The following is a 26428-nucleotide window of genomic DNA, read 5'->3' as shown; positions in this document are numbered from 1 at the left end:
CCTTAATAAGGACCAATAATTCAGAAGTGGCTTTTCAAACACAGCAGGATACACTTTCACCTGATCGGTTGAAAGTGTATAAAATTAATAATAATGAATGAGCAACGTAATTATATAAAATGACATTGCCTTTTGTTTTTAAGGCTTCACTTTAAAAGAGACTTGGTGGGATTGACCTTCTAAACCAAGAGATCACAAATTCGTTAGTCAGCATTCTGACTGAGGAACCACAAGTAGATTGTCAATGGTGGAACCTACTGTAGCTGAATAACAAAGAAGAAAAAAGGGGAAGAGTGTTAATTATCTTGTACCAAGGGTCCTCTTCTTTGCCTGTAAATGTAGCATAGTTTTCTTGTGTTGGAGCTCTGTGCATGTGGGTGAAAAGGCTAATTATTTAATATATGTTAATTGGAAATAGAAACAAGTAATTATCTCACCTGGGGAAACATGTGGTGTGTGACTCTTTGAATAGATCACATAGCTAAACCTTTTTAGAACTGTTCCTTAGAGAACACCTGGGGCATCACAGTGCTTTCATTAAGATGGAATATGTTAAAGTTACATGCTTTCAGAGCACATTATAAAGGTAATGAGATGATACTTGTTTAATTGGCGAGTTAATGTAATTAATGCATTGCCTGGGCGTTCCCAGTGGGAAACAAAATTCACAGGGTAAGTATATATCAAATTTATCATGCCTTTCTTAAATGCTGCTGTACTGTATGTCACTCGTATCACTCCAAACTTGTAATAAATAAAAAAGAAAACTCAGTCTCATCCGCCGCTTTTGATGTTTGAAAGTTTCTAAGCGTTGTGGTTTAAAGAGAGGATTTTTAAAATGTAATGCTAGAAAATGTATTTTTAAACAAACCATTCTGTATGTGTAAAAAAAAAATCTCTTGAAACTATAGTTACCAAAATGTTATCTATTGAACACTGGTGCAAAGAACAAATTCCAGGTTTGAAGAAAACAGATTTGTGCTTATATTTACAGAATAACAAACTCTTAGTGACACTCGTTTGATTTATGACAAAAATACTTTACCTGATTTTGTCAGTTTGGCATTAATTTAGCTACCCCTTAGAAGACCACAATGTTAATTAACACCATTATTCTACTTTAAATCACTAAAATTACTCATAGAGTTATTATAAAATAGAATTTAATGCGTTACTGAAATTCTTTGGTATTTGATTTTCTATTTTTCTTTTAGGACTACAATAACCATCCAAACCTTATGGAGGATTTGAAGGTGTTTTGTGAACAACATGGCTATGAAGGACTTATTCTGGTTTCATCTTCATCACAAGAACCCTACCAGCGATGTCAGCAAGTTGCTGTCTACTCTGGGAATGTGGAGCTTCTCAATCAGGCAATGATTGCACAATGCTTTTACAGTTAATTCAAAACTAATAACACTAATATGAATCTGTAATTCATAATTTCATCTGTACTTGGTACAAATCATACTATAACTTAAAAAGAAGTTCAACTACCTACAGTAAATATACAGTAGCAATCATAGTGTTATATCGCGTAATGTAGTACTGTTTGTTTTACTTGTGCTCCCATAGTGTGACATTAAACAAATGCACACATCTAATTGTGGAGAATCTCAATATTGTAAGGCTAATGCAGACAACATTTGCTATGTATCAGAAAAGTCCAAAGAATTAAATTAACTTTCTCTAAAGAAATTGCATGAAACTACACGTAAGTAATGATTTGGGGTACAGATGGGTGCCAACAATATATCCTTTAGATCATTGGTAGTTGCATGAACTTGGTAAATCTAAATATTTTAAAGTATATATGTTCCTCATGTTTTCAGATCTACTATGACATGTTTTGTTATCTGTGATGTTATCATGTTATCTGTGATATTTCCCATTGCAACATTCATTAGAAAATTTGATCTGCTTTGAAGCCAAGTTATTATTAATATACTGTACTCAGCTACAAAAATTATTCCCCAGTGGATCTAGGGAAAATAAGGAAAATTATTTTTCTACACCAAAATACCAGAGTTAAAAATCTTGTTAATATGCTGTTTATTTTTTTCTGTATTTTAAACTGTGTAGATATGCTGTGAACTGGAAGAAGCTCAGAATTCAAACTTGGATATGGAGCCAATCGACTGTCTGATGGATCAGATTCAACTCTATGAGCAAAGAAATACTTCTGTTTATATTGAACAAATTATTGCACTGATCAAAGAAGTTCTTGACAGGAGACAGCCATTGTTTGTCCCTAACAGTAGAACATCGTCAACTGAAGCTGTAGCAGGCAGTGCACCCCTTTCTCAGGGATCATCAGGGTTCACCGACATGTACAGCTCGGATGCTGAACCACAGTCCATGTCTGTCCATTTTATTGAAAATTCTCACGACTTAAATGAATCAGCACAACCCTATGGTGTAGATTTAGTAAGTCCCGATAGTGGCTTGGCCACTATCAGAAGCAGTCGTTCCTCTAAGGAGAGCTCAGTGTTTCTCAGTGACGATAGTCCTGTTGGAGAAACTGGTGGTATTCTTCAAAATCCCATCCTAGGTTTCCCCTGTACTAATTCTGTATCTGGAAGTAGAAAAACACAGGAGAACAAGTCTCAGATCGCAAGCAAAAATGAGAATTTCGATCTTTTCAGTTTTGATCCCTTGCACAGCAGCAGCATCTCACCATCAGCAAATGTCACTGACTTCTCACTAGATAATAATGCACTAATTTTTCACGAACCATTAAACATTCTTACAAACCCTCAGGCAGATGGCAGACCAGCACAAAGAGTAGACGATCAGATCATTTCTACTTTTTCCGAATGTGGAGACTTAAATCAAGTAGAATTCTACAATGCATTTGTTGATGAACACTTGGAAAGCGAAGGTAACTATTTACTGGGAGATGGCTTTTCCACAACATTTCAGGAGCAACTTATAGGAGATATATCTGATTCAAAAATTCCACCAACACCAATGAACAGTCTTGTAGAAAGTTCACCTTTAGATGACGGACTTCCAAAGTTCTTTCCAGAAGATGTTATAGAGAAAATAAATGAAATGGGAAACAAGAATTGTGTGGCATCAGGTTTAAGACAGTTTGACCAGTGGAACAACTTTGGACTAGAGGGTAGAGAATCAACTTCTGAAAATGTACATGTTTGGGATGTAGCAGAAAGAGGCTATATGGATGAGGGAAGTTCAGATACTGATTTGGAGGACCATGCTACACGAAAGTATTTACACCAGTTAGAGCAGCTCAGAGGTAAAAATGAAGAAGATGAATCCAGTCAGTCCATTTCAAAGGACACTTATCCATGGAGCAGATCTTTTAGTCAGGAGGTACCCAAAAGTTCTGATCAAGAGGATTTGGGCAAATACAATACTGAACAAGATGGATCTGCTCTTATAAAGATACTCGAAAACCCACCTGCTGTAGGAGGTGAAAAGAATGATAATTTGTGTAATACATCAGGTACATTTAATAGTGCAAAAAGTTTACCTCCAGTTGGTGGAGGAGCTGTAGAGGATCCTTTTGAAATACATGGTTTGCCCCCAAAAATTGTAGACCTAACACCTTATATGTCACCTTCAGAAATCTTGACCACTAAAAACAAGGTTACAGAGAAAATGGATAACCATGCTAGTACAAGCATTGCTGACTTTTCCCCATCTATTGATGTTACTGATGCATCCACAGTAAGTTCTAAGGATGACAGCTTGTTTTATAATCAAAATCTTGGTGATAGTCAAGAGACAACAGATATGGCAACCTCTGCCTTTAGTTTAGGTATACACTCATTAATGTCTGAACCTCATGCCATCCAGGAAATCAGTTCGGAAGAACCTGATCTGATACCTGCAGATCATGATCATGGAGATAGAGGTGCCAAACAGAGTGGACGAGAAAGCCCGGTTTTATACAAGAACAGAGAAGCTGAGGCTGAATTACTTTTCAATGTTGGTGTCTTTGCTGAAGTTAAAGATGTGCCTCCTCCAAAAGATAAAAGCCCTACAGCTCTCCCTGAAAATGATATTATTTTTGAGGATTCAACTATGGAAAGGGCAACGTTTCAACTCCGGCTGTCAGACAACATTAATGTTGGTGATACATACATGTACAAAACCAGAAGCAAACCCTATATTTGGAATCCATTTCTTCAAGAGACTCAAAATTGTGAAACATATGACAACTGGAACCCTAATTTGTCAGTTTCTGATTTATGGAATCCAGGCACGCTGGGTGATATTCAATTAACACCATCTGAAGAACAAAATGCTTTTCAGTTACAGTCATCAGATTTTGTTAAAATTGAAGAAAAAATAGAAGAGGGGGTTGCACAAATGCCAGAAGCTTCAGAAGAACTTTTTCACCCAAAACAAGGATCATTAGAATGTGATATGTGGAGTTTTCCTGTTATGGAAAACTTCCACAAAAACTCTGGCTCTTACCCCGATTCCCTTGATGTGTGGAATACAACTATCAGGGATGATACCCAGTCTACCCGGACCAGTTCAGAGACAACTGATTTCTCAGAGAGATCTGATACGTGCAATGCTCTAGTTCAAGGAGACTCTTTGGAAAGCCCTGTTCAAGCAATACAGGAAGGTATGGATATGTGGAATACCACTATACAAGATGATACACAGTCAACTGCAAGCAGCCCTGACACAAAAGATGAATGTGAAAATCTGGAACTATGGAAAACAGCACTAGAGAATGATGTAGAAGCTCACAAACAGGAAACTGTCAATGGAGGATATCTGAAGGATTGTGATAGCTGTCATTCACTGAATGAGAATGAGGTTAACTGGAGTATCACACTTACAAATACAGATGAGCAAAGTAAGCAAAAATATGGTGGAACAGTAGACAGAAACAATATGTTTCATTCAGAAGATGAGATTATGATGTTCAGTGAACCATCCTTAAAGGAAACACAGTCTTTTGACCAAGACACTCCTGAAGTGATTAATACATTTCCTAATTTAGAATCACTGACATTAGATACCGCTCTGGACCAGCCAAATTCCAAGAGAGAATATAATGAGAACTCTATCCACTTAACATCAGACCCATTTCAAGTTTGTAAGGATGTGGCACAACATGAAGCTGTTGATTACACCGATGTTAAGGAAATAAAAGCCAATACTTCTGATGTACATTTGGAAAGCCAAAGTGAGATTAAACAAATGGATATAAATTCAGAGAACACATATGATCATATGAAACCTGATATTATTGTTGAAAATCAGCAAAGCTTCAGTCAACCATCTTTGGAACCAGATATATGTAGTAACTCCATTATGACAGCCATGGTAAAACCACATAGCAAAACTGGAAATCCAGATGTTGTAAGTCAATGTGAACTAGATCAGAGTTCACAGACATCACAGAGTCCTGATGTGTGCCAAGAACCAAATTTGGAGAGCTTATTAGTGGAAGCCAGTACAGAGGAGTATCCTTACTCAAGGAAGACTCTAATTGAGACAATGGGTATTGTAGCAAATGATGTATGGAATTATGGGGAATTGAGTTCTGAGGTGAAACAGGACACATTACACATGAGTAAACAGAGGGAAAGTGATAAACAGGTTAGCTGTAGGGATGTGGACTGTATTAAGTCTTCACCAAGCAAAGCCTTTTCTACTTCCGGTGAGACAAACCAGCACAGCACAAATTACATCAGTGAAGAGGTATGGCTGGATTCTAACAGTGAAACTCATCTGAATTTACAGGCTACAGGAGGATTTCCCACTTTCGAAAATGCAGATGCGTGTACATCTTTTGTATGTTCACCTGCTGATTACTCGAGTGTTGAAACAACAGAAGATGAAATTACAATAATCCAAGAGTCTCCCCAGAAGATGAAAAATGAATCAAAGGTTTTTTCATTTGTTGAACAAGAAGAGCTCAGTGCTCATAAGCTGAGCAGTAGCACATATTCTTCCAACGCTATTTTTGATGAGTACATCGAAGGAAAACTTTATGAATGTAATGTGATCTCAAAGGATGTGTGTGACATTTCCCTTGTGAACATGTGTGATACAGAATCCAGTTTACATTTGACACCAGAGCATGAATTACCAGTACAGGGTGCTTCAGCTACGTATAACCAAGAAGAGAATAAGTCTTATACAATGAAAAACATTGATATTACGGAGAATTTATCTTCAGTGAAGGTGGCGAGTACTAAAACAGTAACACAAAAAGCAACAGGCAAAGGTCCACTTGCAAAAGAATTTGTTAGTGACAAACAGGAAACCGAGAAAAGCAGTTTTCTGGATTTATGTTCTGATACAAAAGTGTGTATTAATAAGACAGATGTAAAATCCAATACATCCACAGTGTCCTTCATTGAGGATGGCCATAGTTCAGAAAACGTTAACTCTTTAATTGTAAATAGAGCTAGTCCTAAGCTACAGGCACTTGTGAGTAGCGAGGATATTCAGTCCAGTTCAGATGAAGAGTCGTTTGGATTGGAAATGGATTACGTAATGGTCTCGAGGAGAGAAAGTGAAATGATTGAAGAGGGCGCTGAAGGGAACAGTCATTTACATGGAGCCCTTGAAGGAATAACTTCCCACTTGGAGTCAACAGATTCATCTGAACTGTCTATTAGAAGCCCTTTTGAAGTAAAGCCAGATACACAGGATCCAAAGAGTAACAGCGCTTTTTCTAGTGCCTCACTCTGTTTTTACACAACAGCAGAGCGAAATTCTGTCAGGGCCAGAGACTCCCTAGAGGAATCAAACAAAGCAGAACAATCTCCCAATGAGATGCATAATTGGATGTTAGTGGATGGGAGTGAGAACACAGAGAGTTCTCCTGAGGAAAGTTCTAATATGACTGACACAGCTGGGACAGATTCTGAGAGATCTGCCAAAGAAATTATTTCCCCATTTACTATCAATCCGGCTGAAGGAGCTGAAAGCTTCCCTTTACATTTTAGCAGCTCACAAAATTATTCTCCAGACAAAGAAAGAGATATCAGTTGGAAGCAAGATGAAGAGGTAAACCTAAGAACAGTGAACACTTTACTTAAACAGACTTCTCCCATACAGACTGGCTTGACAGAGAACAATAAAAAACAGTTCCTACAGACTGGCCATGGTGAACATCTGGTTGAACAGCCAATAGAAGAAATAGCAGAGGAATTAACAGAACAGCATTTCTCAGCTGACAGCATGGGGTAAGTGAAATTGAACAGTGATCTTAATATGGAATATTATGGTTGGTAAATAGGATGTAATTTGAGATGATCAGGGTCATGAAAACTCCATGTATGGCTTTGCTTACCTGAAATGTAATTCCTGATCTGTGATGTTGGCTGAGGTAATGATCTGAAAAATAAGTAATCAACGCTTACACTACTCTTTGCTACTGCATAGTTCTAAAGTATCCCCTCCTAACAAAACAGCTACTAATAAAAAGGAAGATTTTGTCACCACTCTACAAATAATGTTTGAGGCCAAAAGTGAACTAACATACTGTACATTGACATTCAATGAGACATGAACACAAATTAAATGTAAAGCAATATTATAATTATAGCAAGAGTGACACGAAACCAAATCATTTAGTTATTTTTAGTTTGACACAGAGATGTGAGTGTGCATAATGTCTGCCCACCCCCCATTGAAATGTGAAGTTCATTGTTTTCTAAAACAAGTGGAAAATAGAGGTGAGTTTTACAGGACATCACAGGAGCAGAATATGCTCCTAATGTCACTTAAAACTGCCAATGGAAATTAAATTAACAAATGTCTGATGAGTAAAATTCACTTCATTGGACTGGTAATGCAGGTGTCAGACAGTGCTTTTTGATTTGCACGCCAAGAGAATCATAGATAAAAAGGTGCAAAATGTAACATTAGAATTGCTAAGATACTGCATGTTATTACTGAATAAATACTTATTGTTGACTCACACAACAAATGCACAGTGTAGTGAATGACTACGTATTGTCTTAAAATGTACCACAAAGAAATAAAAATAGGAAGTGACTGTCATCATCATCATTGCATGTTAAAACCACCCTTTTCTTCCAAGCCAAGGTTGGTTAGATCCTAGTGAATGTAATGGAGGGATGAAATCTGTAAAGAGTATTTGGTGTGACTTGGGGAACTGGCAGTCTGGCTATGACAATGAGGCTGTCTGTACTCTCCCCCCCCACCCCCACTATTGCAAGGAATGAGTCAGGGAGCCGCTGCAAGGGTGTAGATGGGGAGACAGGATGGATGTGAGAGAGACGTGCAAAAAGAAGTCCAAGATATATGGATGAGAGATATATATATAATTTAAAGTATACAGGAGAGCATCTGTGGACAAAATTAGGATCTAACTTTCATCCTGAACCTGGAACTCTTTGAAAACAGTAAGGGTTTTTGGATCAGGTACTGTACATTGTATGGTTACCGAATGTAGATGCAATACATGTTTTAAATATTTTCTTCTTTTGACGAACTAGTTTACATACAGTATTTACATGTACATGTAAATTACTTGAGCAAGCTGACATAGTACAAATATATACTTTATATATTAAGTGGCTATAATGATTAATACCAGTAGGCATCTTAATCGTTCTGTGGTGCTAAAAAGTAGATTGTTACATTGGAATTATCTACTGTGCTGACAATAAAGTCATGTTAATGTGTTTAATGAATCCTAATTTCCCAATTACAGTGGAAGCTAAAATAACCTCTTCTTATTTAACTGAAGGTACAAAACAAGTAGAAAACCTTGGGGCTTTTGTGAAATATCACTATGAAGGAGATATTTTCCAGCCTTGCACTGCTGCTGTCTAAATTTGCATATTATTGATAAACATGAAAATCAGTAGTCCATGTGTGAAGCTCTGAAAACTCTTCTTGTTTAACAGAGAACTGTTTCATTACTTTGTAGACACAAGTATACAGTAGGTGAAACAAATGTGTGTGGAGTGGATAATTCAGGAAATGTATGTATAGTATGTAAAAGGGTTTTCATAAACCAGATGTATTGCAAAAGCAAATTTCTGTTTGATGTCCACCACCAAAGCCTGGAAGAAAGGACATTTTATTAATCTGCAAAGAAACCAAGATGTATCTTCAAGTAATTGCCCACTGTTTATTTCTCAATCCCACTCCTGATAACTTTAATCAGTCTCAATGCTTATATTTCTCTGATATTTTATGGAACTTGCTTAACCAAAGCATGCTTGTTTAGCAGAGGAGCTCATCTATAGTTACTGCAACACGGGAAGTTGTAATAGGAAGATTCATAATTTCAGCTCTGAGATATGATTGCTTTTTTCTGAAGATAATTATTTCTCTCAGGAAACCTGACACAGGGCACAGAGAAACCCGTGCTCTTGTTTTCTTAAGCATCACAACTTAAGAACCTTTGTACGTTTATGGTTTATGGTGTTGTATTTATATTAGAATAGTTGTAGCTTTTATTCTTTGTTGTATGACTTATAGTTATTCAGAAAGCTGCTGTAATCTTCATGCAAATTTTTCTGAGCAACCTTAAAAAATTCTGAGTTGGCTGATTAGTGCTCAGGAATATAGAAACTAGCAGGAATTAGAATTGCAAAGGCCTTTGAGGGTAAGACTGCTGTTATTCCAAAGACAATACACAGTGGATTTTCATTCCTCTCTAGTTTTATTTGCATAATTTTGTGTATAGAGGTTTGAATATTTCTACTGACATACAGTGGAAAGGCTTTCTGGACAGGACCTGGTGTAATGGATGGTAATGGTCCACACGAAAGCTTAATTTTATGTTTTTGGCTGCTTTACGCAGGGAGTCTGTTGTTTGAACTCCAGGGGGAACACTAACAGAACTGTTTATAAATCTGTGTACGCCTCATCAATTATGCATTAAATGCATCATTAGTGCACAGTATTTAAACTATCTAATTAAGCTTTAAAGTTTTTATATTTGCATTGACTAGGTACGTTTTAAATGGTTTGGATAAAAAGTAAAAATGATATACATCATCAATGATGTACTGTAATATATAATGTTACTAACGTGTTAAACAACAAATAGTTGAGCTTGGAATTTGAATATTTGTGTGTAACATTTCATGTTTAGCATTTAAATCTTTAACCATTTTTTTGTTTGTTTTTGAACAACTGCAGTTTGGTACATGTCATTTAAACTATGGGATTATTACTGTTTTCGGTTACGCATAGTTTTCAAACAGCACAAATTGTATGCTTTTACGTTATGTGTTTAAACAGAGTAAAATCTTTATAATGGTTTCTGAGTGTGAATACATCTTGCTTGTAAAGTATAGTGTATGTTAAGTCACAGTCCTTCATGTTGTTACAATACTAGATTTCAATATTAAAGATAAATTGTATATTAAATTTATATTTAATTTAAGAATTATCATTATTTTATATAATGGGAGCTGCAGTACTGTATTCAGTACAAATGTTTTTTCTTAATCTGTCAGGCGTTCCGATATCACACGTGAACACCAAAGCTTACAAGTGAGAGTGGACCGTTTGGTCCAATTTTTCCGGATACTGTATGCCAAGATAAATATTACTGTTTCTTCCCTTATGTTTGAAGACGAGAACCTAAGATATCGATCATCAGTGTCAGACACTTTCTGTTTCTAGCAGGACTTGCACCCTAGCCCCATCTAAACAAACAGCTAGAATATTTATCCAGGTACTAAATTACATTTTATAATGTGTTGTTTTTAAATTTTAGCCTCTTAAGGGCTTTGATGGACTTTCGGAACTTTTAAAAAAAGCAGCTGTTGTTTCCTTCAAACCAGGGAATCACAAATATATTCTAGACGCCTCTAGGAATTACGAGTCATCAGTATTGCTTTTTCTCATCAACCACTTACTATGAACTAGAGAAAACATTGATTAATGGTTTATTTAAATGGAAAAAAATTGTAAATTTATTTTAATAAGCCATGTACTGTAGTTAAAACTGTCAAGGAATTGAAGGTTGTTTACTTAAATGCCCACAAGAGGTCAGTGATGGCTCATGTTTCAAAAACTCTCATTAGACTGGAGACGCATCCTTCTACAAGCCTTAACAGCAGTCCTTAAAGGAAATGTAAAAGCAAGGAAAAAAAAATTAACTATTGTATATATTTATCTAAATATTTATTTCAAAATAACACAGAACTAAGCAGTAGTTTTTCAATAGTAGTTTTACACCAGTGTAAAGTAGTTTTTAGAGCTCTGGATTTGTAACAGGAATGGGTAGGGTAGGGTAGGGTAGGGCCCTTAAACACATACTGTACCTCACTCAGATAGTAAAATGTCCTGCTTTGTAAATGGCTATGTTCAGGTTATCACTGTCAATAAAAATGTTTTTCTCAATGCACTCATTCAGTTAAGTAAAGAATGATCACATCAATTGTAGAACTTGCTATTTATTTTAAAAGCAATATATGTAGAAGCAGATTCACTTCAAATTTATTAACAATCGTTAGCTAATATACCTGTATACTGTATGATGTGCACCCAGACTTTTTAGACTTTGAAAGCAGAAATGATATCATCCACTAGGTGGCATGAATGACTGTTGTTTGAAGAGTAGCATTTCATGTGTTATCTTTGAAAAAGCTGTTTACTGTTTATATTCATGAAAGATTTGGAGCCATTTTCTAACAGTGTTTTTTAAAACTACCTGCTGTTGTCTAGGTGGGCATTTGTGATGTATCTTTTTGAAGTATTTCTATCATGGTTCAGAAACCAGCCTCCTGTAACTAGGCGTTAGAAAATGTATTGAATGGACTTTGATCTTCAAGGTGCACCACAGTGCTGAGTGACGTTGTTTGGCAAGTTAGCACAGTGTAAATATTCCTTTAAAACTTCCTGATACCATGTATATACCAGATACAGAGTCAACAGTAGGGGTAAGTGCTCATAGAAAAGAATAAATAGATATCTTAATGTTAGTTTAAGTAACATCATGTTTCTCAATGCAGGTAAATTTCCTAATACTGTATATGAAACATTTCAGAAGGAAAATATTGGTACTGAAAAAATATTGCCAACCGATATAACTGTTGCTGTAATAATCCACGGTTGCCTGATTTCCTCCCAGATTACTATGAATTTCACATTTTGTATTATATCCAATATTGGAAAGATAATCCTCTAGTTGTTGCTGTTTTTTATATACTGTATATATCCTGTATTTTTGTAATTAAGTTCTGTTTAGTTCACACACTTCACACAAAATTAAGATACGGTGAGCATAGTGTCATAGTTCAACACTGCTGAACAAAGGTGTGTGAGTCTGTGTGTTTGCATGTGTGGAGCTGTGTCTGCATGTGCACTTGTCAAGACGGAAATGAAAAGACGTGGCAACAGATACTGAGAAAGACTAGGAGCTTGTTTTACTGTGGGATGTAAAACACAATTTGCTATTAAGAGCATAAACCGTGGGTGGCACAGTGGCACAGTTGTTAGTATTACTACCATGCAGTGCTGGGGCCCTGGGTTAAATTCTTTGTCCTGGGATGCTGTCTGTGTGGAGTTTCCATTTTCTCCCTGTGTTTGTGTGGGTTTGGTCCGGTTTCCTCTCATAATTCAAAAACATAGTGGTAGGCTATTTGGAATTTCAAAAATGTTAGTATTAAAAAGACTAAAGTAAACATTATTTCCAGAATCGTGAAATATCAGGGTTGGTAAGCTTCTAATCTGAAAGATAAAAGATCTTAAATTCTTTAGTTTTTGTTTATTTTTTTGTCTTTTACTTTTTTTACTTTCTGTCTTTTCATTTATCACTTTGTACAGTGTCCCTGGGATTTAGAAAAGTCTTTATTATTATTATTATTATTATTATTATTATTATTATTATTATTATTATTATTATTAAAACAAAAATGTTGTCATTTTATCCCTACTTTTTCATTTATTTTTCACACCACAATACAAAATATACAGGTTTTGTAATTGAGCCTAGGTACATTAGTAGTAAGGCCCCAGAATATTATTATTATTATTATTATTATTATTATTATTATTATTATTATTATTATTATTATTATTATTATGCAATGTCAACAACGGATAATGTTAACTGTCAAACAAAGCACAAGGCTGAGAACATAGTTCTTCAGCTTTCTCAGCTACTGGGAACCTTGTATTAGTGAAGGGTATGTGTATAAATATGATAGATTACATCTGAATGAGATGGGCATTAGTCAGTTTGGTACCATGATTGTCAGAGAAATTATTTAAACTACATTTGAAGGATGGAGCACTGAAAAAAAACAACACAAGATACATTGGAGTCAAAAGAGAATCCAAGAAAATGCAAGAAATAGAAGCGTATGCATGACATTTCTGAACTCGAATCACTGAAACTTTACTGCAACCTTAGTGGATACACAGCATTACAAAGAGAAACGTAAGATGAAAGAAGGGGAGGTGAATCAAAGGTCTCAGAATCCATATGGATAGGACATTTCAGGAAACACCATTTAAAATGCATAATATTAGTACATACAAAGTCTTACTGTATATAATGAAATCAGGGCTCTGCGTGTAAAGGACTGAGAGGTTAGCATGGCAGATTTGACTTGTCCTAATATACTGTACACTGGGTAAAATTATCAGGGATGTCAGCAATTGAAGCAGAAAGGGTAGACATGGCTAACAGTTGCTTCCTTGATCGGATTTTCAGATCAGCAAACAGAGGGATATTGACCTGCTCTATTCAAATAATCAAGATCGAGTGATATAAACAGAGGTGAGACTACTGTAGAAAGCACTGCATTTTGGATTTGACATTAAATCAACATCTTGGCTATATGATAATTAAAGATACCATGGTACTGTTTATAAGAGTAGGGGTGCTGACACTGGTATCTTGGCTAAATTCCAATTTGGACTTGTTCAATCTAGCATGACTAAAAGTTCCTCCTTAATCGAATTGCTGAAGCAATTTCTGTTTTCTGGACCAGATTTGCTCAGTAGCTGGGCTGCTGGTACACAGTGTCTCTCAGATGGGTACTGCATTTCAGTGATGGATGAAATCGGTTCCCTCTTGTATGGAAAGTGCCTTTTGATTCTTTGGAATGAAAAAGACTATATAAATACAAGAAATTAATTCAATTAGTCACTTCCTAGAGACAGCTTATATCATGTAAACAGAACCCCAGATGGCCTAACATAAGACTGTGAAACTAATTTGCAAATTTGGATTGTATTGAATACCTTGGCATGCAGCATAGACCACATTGTTAGCAATTGTTATTGAAATAGTTATAGATAAATGCAAATTAGCATTTTATTAGTTACTACTTAGTCATTAGTTATACTATTTCTGTAATTATTGGCATGCAGTCCTTAAAAAATGTGTCCCTCAGTAAGAGTTTCTGATGGCACATCTATTTTGTGTGCAATCATATGGCCTTTAATGCTTTGGCAGCATCATAACTGCATTTTTAACAGTAACATGAAATTTTGTCTTCTGTTATATTTCCAAGTGTTTCTAATTCTCACCATGATTTGCTTCAGTTCCTGCATATGTTGTCATTTTTGTTGTTCCCTGGAAAATCTCAGGTGCTAAATCAGTGCCAAAGAATGTTTCCAAGGAGGCTGTGTAGCAGGTCCCCTTAAGTGGTGTAACTTTTGGGGACCAACCCATTAACCATGTAAATTATGGAGAATCTCGGAAAATGTCCCATTTTGTTGCATTACAAATTGTATATTTTTAATCACAATTTGAATGCTTGAACTGAACTCCTTTATACTGTAAGTGAAAGAAGTTAAAACCTGTTGGGACCACATAGTATCTTTAGTACACTCTTACCAGCCTATGATCAGACGAATTTCAAAAGCTTAATTTCAAAAGCAGTGTTACTTAGAAAAAATCTAAATTAGGAAAAAAGTACATTTATAATGTACAGAAGCATATTTAAGTAAATAAACAAATAACTAATCTAAGAAGTACACAAAAAGAAAAAGAAAAACCCCAAGATGTTTATCCACACATTGGGGTAATTCATATTTTAGTTTTTCATTTTTTTTGCAGACATTAAACTAATATAATCCTTTTTAAACATTTAAGTCAAAAATATAGATGGAGGTTAGGCCTGACTAAAGCATTATTTAGTATTAATTTACAGATATTTAGCATACATACTGTACAGGAGAATGTTAAAATGCTTTATTTTTCCCTTGTAAAATGAAAATAAGGAAAGTACACGTTTTAAAATTTCCTTGTAAAGCATATGATGCGATATTGCTAGAAGTTAGTTATAGCAACCATTTTCGTTTACATTACATTTACCTTCTATAAATAACATTCTTACTGGAAAGTTTCGCTCTCATGGGATGGCTGTGGAGTTTTTCCATGATCCCTGTCTTTGCTCAGTGCCTCGTGAAACAGTGGAAACCTTTATTTCACTCCCCAGGTTACGTTAGCTACAGAAATGTTCTTTGCCAAATAACTCAACAGAGAGATTTCATACGTAAGCCTCTTATAGAGCTTAATTTTGAGACACTCTGATAAAAGTGTGTAGCTGCACAAATATATATAGAGAGTAGTTAGTTTTAAAGTGATTGAATGTCAGAGGTACAGGTTTTTGGAAGTTCCAGAGGTTCGTGCAACTTATTATAATTGTTCTCACTCCTTGCTATGATATGATCCATTATATCTCACAAATTATTTTTTTTTAAATTAAGATGAGTAAAAGAGATTTGTTGCCTGTGAAATTTACTCATTCAGAAAATAATGTCTGTTCTGTCAAAAAGTAGCATACTATATCTGAAATTGTGTAATGTGTGACTTATAATGACATTAGGCTTGTTACGTTTGTTTTGTGGCACTTACTATTATTAAAATATTTAATAAGAAATCATGAGGGAAAACATCCACATTTGGTGTAATGATTAATAATGATAATACTGTAAGTCACTCCATAATATTTGACATAGTATGGTATTGCTTTCTATTTTTATATCTGTTCACTTAGTCTGAAATCTGCTGTACTTTTTAAGGATCATGCTCATGTTTATTTTTTTGTGAATCATAAAGGTCAGTATAACCTATTAGTATTAGCTTTTCCCCCACCTCCTACAAAATCAATTATTAAAGAATGCATGTACAGTTGTAGTTTATTTTGGACCATCAGTAGAATTTTTACATGAGTCTAATAAACCTGTTCTTACTTAGTTTGTGTCATACAATTTCACCTCATGCACCATGCTGTATATTGTAATGGTGCAAGGTATTATATTGTACAAACTGCCTTACTATAATGCAAAAAAACACCACCTTTAAGCCAGTATTCATATGTGCCTACTACTATTCAGTAATATAATGACTCAAAATAGAAAATCATTTGAGTGCAAAGCCAGAATGGAACTAGGTCTATACCCCTACTTTTACGAACAGTGCCTTGGGATCTTTAATGAGCAAGCTACCAGCCATGTTTTTGAAAATACTACCCTGGCTTTGTTTAAGAAATGGCTGGATGAGATCCTTCGATCAGTTAGCCGCTAGTAGCCAAAGAAGCTAGTTGAGCCAAATGGCCTCCTTTGATTTGTAACTTCTGTTAAGTTCTGTAAAGTGGTCAGGAGGACTTGGTTTATCGACTCATAATAATAATAATAATAATAATAATAATAATAATAATAATAATAATAATAATTATTATTATTATTATTATTTTTATTTTTATTTTTATTGACTCATCATAAGCGACAGCTACAGCACACAGATGATAAAATGGCTGCAATAACTGCCTTCAACGTACAATAACATATCTAAGGTATACCAATAATGTTTCTAGACCAGGAGAGTTTTAAATGAAGAAATAATACATATATTTGTACAAAGTCTGAAGTGTAGAATACAAAAGGAAACAATATGCTGAAAGAATTAAAACTATCGAATAGAAAGCAAGATAAGCAGAGAAAAATGAAAAGGTTACTCAGCTACTGTATGTCAGAGTTATCTCGCCCCGTTTGGGCACTCATTCTTAGTAGAAAATGTATCTTGGGGGTTTCTGTGTGTATAAATTCCAAGTTCATAAGCTATAGATTATTTAAAATCGAATAATATATAATTATTAATTGTTCCATTCCACTTTATTCCAATGTGTCTCAGCAATCATTAAATACCTCATCTTTTGTGTAACCTGAAGATACATTACATTTGATACTTATTCAAAAAGTTGTTTTCCGCACCTTTCTTATGAGCAACAGAGAAACAATATAAAATTATTTTGTAATTCTTTTACCACACATGCATGTCAAGTTCTGTCTCTAGCACAGGACAAAAAAAAATGCAAGTGCACGATTTTCTTTCTTTTCTCATAGTTTGATTCCACTTACTCTGGAAGAATTTGGTTGCACACACTGATTTGCAATGCAAATGCCCCCTCTTTTTCATCAGGCGCACAATTTGGTGCCGTCCCCTGTTTGCTTTGTTTGGTCTCAGTGTCTGCCAGTCACTGTTGGTGAAGATGTTTCAGGAGCATTGTCACAGAGCCCTGGGGGTGTTGTGCTGCCAGCCATTCACAAGTCCTTTCAACACACAGTCACAGAGAGCAGCCGTGCAGCATTCTGGTGCAAGGGCCATCTGGGAGCAGGTGATCATCCTTATTTAGATGTAGCAGGAGTCATGTGACACAAGATGGTGGAGAAGCCGTGTTTGTATTGAGCTGCTGCATCAAGGGATGCTGAAAGTACTCTAAACATCACATGCATTAACACAGGGGAAGAATACCTTCTTTAGTCTTAAAAGTGGTAAGTCTGCTTATTTAGCCAATGTGTAAACGTGCTGGTGCTTAACAGGGATCTTTGTGTGAAAGAGAATTGAATTGCATTTGTTCAAATGATGAACAATTTGATGTTTTTTCCTGGCAGAATGCAAGGCATCTAATTTCTCATTGTTAAAATCCAGGCAGCCGTATTAATTTCTATTTTTAGTGCTTAGTGAATAGCAAACAGCCTTAAGCCTGAATGGGGTCTGAATTTTTTATATTGAAAATTAACATTTATATTTGAACACAAGGTATATTTTACCACTGCTGATTATTCTTTTACAATATCATTTTTTTTTATGTTTCGTACTAGGACTGTACCTTACGTGAAGTAAACTTGCTAATTCAACTCAGTTTTGTTTAGTTTCTTTGTCTTGTCTTATGTATATTTTTGATTTATTGGCTCATTTCAAAGAAATGTGTGCTTGCTGACATGAAGTGATTCATTTGAAATGTGATGCACTAGTTCTTGCAGTTAAGATACTTTACCCGAGAAGCAAAATTCAGTTGCTGACCTTGAAGCATCTTCTTTCTATGACCAATATTAGTTTTGGACTTAGAAGGTTAAATTAACTCCAGCTGTGCTGCAAAATTATACCTAAACCTAATTATGAAAGTTGAAGTTTATCTTTCATTTGCCTGTAGGGAATTTGTATGTGTTTGGATCTTTTGCCATTTTATAATCACAGAAACTCACTGCATTTTTAATCCTGCTGACTGCGGTCTCTATGGTTAAATTTATCTTTCAGATGTGTTTAAAAACAAGCTTGTCTGGTTTGAATAGGGTTTCACGGACAAACTGGTGTTAACTATTAATGGGAGTGCATGTTTACTAGGGTTTATATTAGATTTAGCTCACAAATATCAACAAACAATTGACATTATTCTGAACACATGATATTGGCTCTCACAGCAGCTGTGTTGTTTTGTTGTTTCTGCCTTTAATAGTTTATGTGGTGAGAAAAGCCTTGTTTTCCCCCAATAATTATTCCTGGTTCTTTTCCTTGGTAGTGGTGCATTAGAGGTGCATCGTGTTGTTTTGATGATGTGTACAAACTGATCCACTCCTTGAGGCCACTGCCACAGCTGTTGGATTATGCGGTTTACATTTTGAATGAAGCATACATCTGAAAAACATCTGAGCTAGGTGGCCACTGCACTTTTTGTGTTTTTTAACAAACAAACAACAAGGCAGACAGCTGTCACATCTAGTCAGAAACTAACACAATATCATTTTATGGTTATGTGAGGTCTAAATAACATGCATTATACTTAATAAATGATAAAGGATATGGTATACTGGTAAATACAGCACAATTTACTTTTTCGTACATTTTTAAAGCCTTATTTAGACATTAATTTACTTGTATTTTATTCAAAGATGGGATTAGTATCACCAAAAAGGAACTTAAAATATTGATTTATGACAGGTTAAAGGTAACTGTTAGTTTAATGTTTACTTAAGAAGTGCCTAAACAATAAACAATTGGCTTGACGAGAAGACTATTTTATTCAATTATACTTGCAGTTACTACATACAGTACACGATTAGATGATCTTAGTGTCTACTAAGGTGTGAAGTTAAATAATTACACATTGATGTTCTGTTTCATTCTACAGTACACATTAAGATTTACTCACAGTTAGATTTGTGGAGAGGGATTATCTGTTTAGAGATTAGTAGTCTCAGTGGTCACCCTGTTATTGGATTACTGGCTAAAGTTAATGAAATAAACTGAATAATTAAATGCAATACAAGTAGCTTCCCATAATACTGTCTAATGCTTTAGATTATTTCTTGTAAATCCATAAATCAATAGGACATTAATTAGATTAGCAACAGTTAATATTTCTTTGCTGTTACACTTACAAGTAGCCATTACTAAGTGCAAGGTTTATACAGTATTAGATTAAGGACGCAAATATCAACAAACAATTGACATTATTATAGTCAGTGTGTCTGGCATTTTGGCAGTAGACAATATTCTCACAGATCCCAACTTCCACTTGTCACCATAATCATTTTTGCATGGTCTGAAAACTGATTTAATTGGAAGTTATAACAAAATAATCTTCATGATAAAGACAAACCCCAAATTCCAACCAATTACTGTATAATCTCTCTGGATTATAACTGTGGGCCTATCCCAAATGGCACCACTCTAACACATTTATCACTATCACCAGTGCTGCAGCCCTTTGGGTTATTGTAGAAGAGTTTCTTTTTCTCCAAAGGCTCACAAGGTATTGCTTTATCACTTGAGTTGAGAGGGAATTTAAGGTAGGCCAGATTGTGCAGGTGCATAATGAGTGCTGCATGTCACTCAGGTAGGTGCTGCACTTCAGTGGTGCATAAAAAGAGTCCCCTACCAGATGTAAAATGGTCTGGGATCCTTTGGAATGAAAATAGCTGTATAAATGTGATAAATAGTTACTATGTTATCATAAACTACAAATAGCTACTGTATGATTTAGGGAGTTTGTAACGAAAGTCTAGGAGGGATGACAACAACCACATTCAATCAGATTTAGCTGTCAGTAATTAGCAATTGCTCCTGATGTCATTTCCTCTCTTGAAACGCCATAAGTACTATACGTGTTCCCCTTCTCTCTCTCGCATACATCTTTTTGCATCCCACCTCCCTTCCAGCTCTACCTTTGCCGCCACGCCTTGGACACTCCTCGCTCTGCACGAGGGTCTTAGTCCCCTTGTCCTCTGGCCAGGAGGTTAACCCTCAGCCAAGCAGGTTAAGCCACATTTTGACTGAACACTCCATAATCCATTGAATACACTTAATTCTTGTTATTCCTAGTGAATTATTTTTTAAACTGAATGCAATATTATTGAAGGATAAAGAGAAGAAGGCTCCTACAGATTTAGAAAATACTTGGGTTTTATTCACAGGCTACAAGTGAAAACATAAACATTTTTATTCAAGGTATGGTAAATGAGTTGGTATTGTATTCTTCCTTGGCAGATCAGTACCAGAGGATGTGGGAATGGACATTTCTCAAGAAGATGACATGCTAAGTCCAGATGGATCTGACAACAGACCAGGTTTGCGTGCAAAACAAATACTGAGCTATTTCAAGCAGATTAAATTACAGAGAATTAGGCTTTCATGAGTCATGAGTCAGCTTTAAAATTTAGATTATCCATGTGGCACTTCCTTTGCTTAAAGGGGATGCAATTTCCATTTGCTTTTTCCTGTTAATCTGTTTTGTTTTCTTCTGAAATATTCAAATTTGAATAATTCAGTTTTCTGTTGAGGAATTTATGAATGTTATCAAAAACAACCATACCTTAAAGGAAGTATTGAAGAGTTCTTAAACATTCAGTTACATCCACAACAGAGAGAACTGCATGAGATTTCAGCAAAATATTGTATAGAAATAGGCCATTTCCAACATAACAACATACTATATAGAGGATAATATATTTGTGGAGCATCATGTTGTACCTTCCGGAATCAAGGATATTTGTTTTTCTTTTAATTTGAAAAATTAAGTCAGTCACATTATTTGCTTGATCCTAGACCCCCCTAGTTCTCTGGACCTAAATGGAGCCCATCCACAAAGAAAAAAACTTGCAGCTCCTGAGATCAACCTCTCTCTGGACCAGAGTGAGGGTTCCATCCTATCAGATGACAACCTTGATACACCAGATGACCTGGACATTAACGTAGACGATCTTGACACTCCTGATGAGGCAGATTCTCTGGAGTACACAGGGCATGGCACTGAACTAGAGTGGCAGGGTGAGTAGAAAACCATAGTCTGTCTTTAGCTTGTTAAAAATTGTTAAAGGTTTTCTGCCTGACTTCACTGCTTCTTAACAATTTAGAAGTTTTGCCAAATCCTGATTAATCTACTTCAGCAACAAAGTTGATTAGGATAAACTACTATAAGTTTATTTAGTATAACTTACCTGGCTGAAAAAATAGCATCGTGACGGGGGCTAAGGACAAGCCTGACAGGATCACAGAAGAAACCAAAGGAATCCCTTAACACCGATGCAGAGTTCATCAAGACCAAGTGTTTGGTCCTCAAACGTTTGGTTGATTTGGTCAGTTTGGACTGGCTTCAGTGCACTAACCTTGGATTCGGTGGTAGAGATGGGAATTTCACAATATGCTGTGGAAGATGTTATGATGACCCAGAAGAAGTAATCCAGAAGCTGTTGAAGCTGAAGTCAGCTTTGTTAACCCAACACAGAGGTAGTGTAGAAACCAGGGGTCAGTACAATTGCTGATAGTCGTCAGTTGGACAGAGGGTATGAAGGAATGACTGACTGAGATAATCATAATTCCTTACATAGCGCTTTTCTGGACACTCCACTCAAAGCCCTTTACAGGTAATGGGGACTCCTCTCCACCACCACCAATGTCCAGCCCCACCTGGATGAAGCGACGGCAGCCACAGTGCGCCAGAATGCTCACCACACACCAGCTATCAGTGAGGAGGAGAGCAGAGTAATGAAGCCAGAGTGTGGAGAGGTAGAAATCGAAGTGCTGCTTGTTCGAGGTGGAGTGACCTAATCCTAAGCATATATTTATAAAACTCCAACAGATGTTTTACTTTGGGTTACATTTTGTTTTATGTTTGAAAATATTTTGGTGAAGTTGCATTATTTGACAGTTATAAAATTATTAACTGACACCTGAAGAAGGCTCCACGACCGAAACGTTGTGTTTTCTTTCTTCTTTTTTTTTCAGCCTGGAATAAACCTATTACTTGTTCCTTGTTACTTGTTAAAACATTGTGATGACTATTTTACTTTTTTATTTTAAAAAATCAGGATAAATAAATTCCAGTGAGGGAAAGGGGGTGTTGTGACTGTATTGCCTTCCATTATGGTAATGTATGGTATGGTAATTCAGAAAGAGTACCACATAAAATCATTAAGTTTAAATGTTAAATATTTAACATTAACACAAGAGTAATACTCTTGCCCCTTTCTGTGAATTATAAAACAGTTTTTATTTGAGCTCTCTTGATAATACAGACAGGTGAAAACTGTGGTAGTCATTAATTTGATCTTTTTTTATCAAGGTATGTAAAGTACAGGGAAACAAAATGTTACTTTTTGCTAAGTTACACAATAAGAGAAAGCAAAAAAACATTTGACTTTCAGATTGGTCTGATTCTTTTTTTTAACTGCTAAGCTTCTCGGTTGTAGCCCAGGGAGTGAGAACTTGAGTCCCAGTACCACTGACTGCTTGTGCCCAAATGAGATCCAGTGATTGTCACTGCATTTACTTTAAAGTGCTTTTTATTTTTTAAGTATAATTAACATAAATATTGGCTTTACATTGTAAAAAGAAAATACTGATTGAAGTTTTCTTTTTGCTGGCACTAGTTTGTCAGCAAGTATGTTATCAAATAAGGAAAATATTTTTGAGCATTGTATGCACCTTAAGTACAGTATAGGCTACAGCAAAATAGCTTTAGAATGTAATTTTCTAAAGATTTTAGATTATTTGAATATTGTGAAAGATTTTTGCCTGTTAATGTTAAACTGATACCTTAAGTTCTTTGTCATGCCTTACAAATATCATTGACAGCATTCAGATCAAATTGCCTAATGCTGCAAAGTACAAAGACCTAGAATGGTAAGAAAAGAATATACAGTATTTTAGCAGAATAATAGTGTCTAGTAAATTATATCCATACTGTTGAATTATCAGCCTTTCACATTTTTATATTGCATCAAATGCCCACTCCATCAGAAAGGACTCTTATTTTTAAAGTTTTCGTATGTGTAATTTTTTTTCCCATACAAGATTGACCAGACTGTACAAGATTAACTAACGTAAAGATATAATTCACCCTTAAAAGCATGGAGCTACTCAAAATGTGAGATTTACTGTACATGAAGTAATTAAATATACAGTAAGTCTGGAGTGTTTGCTGCGTGTTATTACTTGTAATTTTGATTGAAGCCTTTGGCAGCACTTTTGAAAAAAATGTTTAAGGCAAACCTTAATTATTTCATGATGTCTGTTTCAGTGCTGAAGGAGTGGTGAAATTAGATCTTTGCCTAAATACTGCAGCTTGACTCAATATAATTAAAAACTAATGGTGGACACCCAGTATTTGTAGAGATGTAGAGACAGTTAAAAATATAATATATATTTACAATTGGGTTTTTTATTAGCATGAATAGCAAGCTGATCTTTTTTTATTTGATGTCTGCTGGAAATAAGATGTGTACCCATAGGTTACAGAATAAGAGAAAAGAAACACAAAATTTCAGCATTTAAACTTTGACATATGGATTGCATTAACATACTCCAACAGGATCTTAATACTGGTGCCATGGAACTCTGACAGCAAAAAGCATTCTATTCTAAAGAGAATTGGGGGGAAATTATGAAGGGTATATTGTTTTATATGAGATTTGAAAACATTTTTGCTGTTGTGCTTGAATGAGGCTAAAATCCATCTGCTTCATGGACACAAGGTGCCTAGTCCTTTACAATGATTTGTGCAAATGGCTTTATTGGCACATGATTGTTCATAACAGTAGTTTCAGATGAAAGCTACTGTTAGTGCATAACTCCAGGTAGAGAGAAGTCAGGTGAAAATGATAGAACATGTATTTTGATAAGCACTTGAGAGTTGCATAGGACTGTAATTTTATTTTGCTATATACAGTATATTGCTATATATTATTTTTATAGTATGGTTTGGTGCATGGTTTAATGCACATTGTTTTATTGTGTTGAGTAATTGAAGTATTTTACAGTAGTGTTCTTTAGCCTAATTCAAGTCAAGCTATACACAGTGATCAAGTGTAAAAGACTTTGAGACACAATCAGGAATTACAATATTTGTAAGTTATGAGCAACATAAATTGACTCAAAGCCTCTCTACTGTTCTCTACTATCACAACAACCTTGACTGTTATCAAACAGCTTAGGTTTGGTAATAAGAACTGAAGTTTGACATTTAGCCATCTTAATTCAAATTGGTCAAAATCTTAAAACCCTGACTTGAGATAAACTATTAACATGATTAATTATGAAGTGAAGCAAGAATGAGAGTGAAGAGTAAGAGAGAAAGCAGGGGGGTCTCTATTCTGGAGATTGTACCAATGCCGTCTCCTGGGAAGAGCAAGGTTATATACCCCGCGCATGATCTGCTTGACCTTGGCAAACCAAAGGAATTGGCCTCTCTTTTTATATTAATCTTTTTATTGCAGGCTTCGAATAAACACTTATAAGTGGTCACTATTTGGAAAACAGTCTTGATGTCAGAAGCTGTTTCATTAATTGGTATAAAGTCTGTCTCCAAACATCCTAGACATCATATAATCCACTTGTTTTGACTGCATGAAGATTAATTCATATAAATCTAACTCTTAGTCCTCTGTGGATACACTGTATATACAGGGGCCACTGTTGGCACTTTTTTTACATGTTTTAGGATCCATCATCCAGAGGTGGGTACTTTCTGCAAGCTTGTTTTATTTTTGTCTATTGTTCTCAATATAGATATTCCCTATTCTCAATGGTATACATGTACTTGCTACATGACTCCATTCTGGTTCCCCTCCTGAAACAGAAACGGATCTTGTTGTTTTGTCTGACGTCAGCTAAAAAAATGCTGGCACTGCAGTGGGAGCTTCCACATTCCCTCTCCTGGCATCATTGGATCCTGAATTATCTGTGTACTACTTAATAAGGAGCTCTCTGCTGCCTGGATTCATGGTGTCCGGGAGGATGGAGCAGAGCAGGGCAGGACTTGGTTGTGTGGGATTTCTCCTGCAGCTGTCTAGCTGTGTTTTGGAAGTTCATTTGAGGACCGCTGAGGGTGTGGGGAACTATGGAGGGGGTTGTGTTATGTTATTTGCTCTATTTATTAAAACAAACTGAAAGATATTTTATTTTATTGGTCAAGTATGAAAATTACAAAACTAAAAAAATGCTCACAAAATTTTTTATCAAAGTGACCTGGACATGTTGTAGCAAAATCTGCTGGCCCAGTTATTCTGGAATGGGGTGTGGACAGTCCAGTTGCTTAACTCACCAGATCTGCGGCTCTGTATGTGAATGTAGGCTGTTTCGTGTGCTGGAGACAGCTGATTCTTGTCTTACACGGAGAGCTGTACCTACTAAAGAGCAATAAATTGTATTCTTCTATGTCTGATTATTCCTTATGGCCCCATGAGTGATCACTAGAACCATAATAGTTGTATACTATATGAGAAATGTATTCCAAGTATAGAAATGTCACATGTTCTCCTGTTTTATTCATGTAATATCCTTCTCCATAGCAGAGCAGAAGGCTGCAGAAGTTTCTAAGGAAGAAGCAGAACCCATCCCAGAATACACTGCCGAAGAAGAACGTCAGGACGCAAGGCTGTGGAGAACAGTAGTTATTGGAGAACAAGAGCACAGGATTGATATGAAATGCATTGAGCCTTATCAGAAAGTCATTTCCCATGGAGGTGAGAAAGAGCCCACATAGATGAAGTGTGTTGTGTTGTAATTAGACGTAGTCTCCTTAGTTTAGGTTGTTGATAGTGGGATGCTTTTAGGTGTGACAGTTCTTTAATTTGTGTTTTGTGAGACTGAAATGGTATGGTAGATAATCATTCTTTTTTTAGTGGAGGAATAATATTCAAGCACAGGATGTAAACACAATTTACATCATTAATGATGTGTCAACATCTTTGATTC

General features: G+C 35.6%; 1 protein-coding gene across 15 annotated transcripts in view; it reads left to right on the top strand.

Moving 5' to 3' along the window:
- Nucleotides 1-26428, top strand: part of LOC148673550 (protein prune homolog 2-like) — an 85025-nt gene that overhangs the window by 44307 nt on the left and 14290 nt on the right. For 13 of the 15 annotated variants that reach the window (XR_015936054.1, XR_015936053.1, XR_015936052.1 and 10 more), the window contains exons 7-11: nucleotides 1215-1373; nucleotides 2083-7187; nucleotides 20723-20802; nucleotides 21281-21502; nucleotides 26023-26196. Coding sequence is in view for 12 of the 15 variants with exons in the window: in XM_088630156.1 (XP_088486282.1) it covers nucleotides 1215-1373; nucleotides 2083-7187; nucleotides 20723-20802; nucleotides 21281-21502; nucleotides 26023-26196 (5740 nt within the window). In the remaining 3 variants the exon portion in view is untranslated. The remainder of the gene's footprint in view (nucleotides 1-1214; nucleotides 1374-2082; nucleotides 7188-20722; nucleotides 20803-21280; nucleotides 21503-26022; nucleotides 26197-26428) is intronic. The other 2 variants (XM_088630149.1, XM_088630145.1) reach the window with 1 other exon arrangement.

This window comes from Lepisosteus platostomus, chromosome 4, assembly GCF_059453375.1.
Source record: "Lepisosteus platostomus isolate fLepPlt1 chromosome 4, fLepPlt1.hap1, whole genome shotgun sequence".
In the NCBI taxonomy this organism is placed as follows: domain Eukaryota; kingdom Metazoa; phylum Chordata; class Actinopteri; order Semionotiformes; family Lepisosteidae; genus Lepisosteus; species Lepisosteus platostomus.
This window is presented reverse-complemented; position numbering and strand designations above follow the sequence as displayed.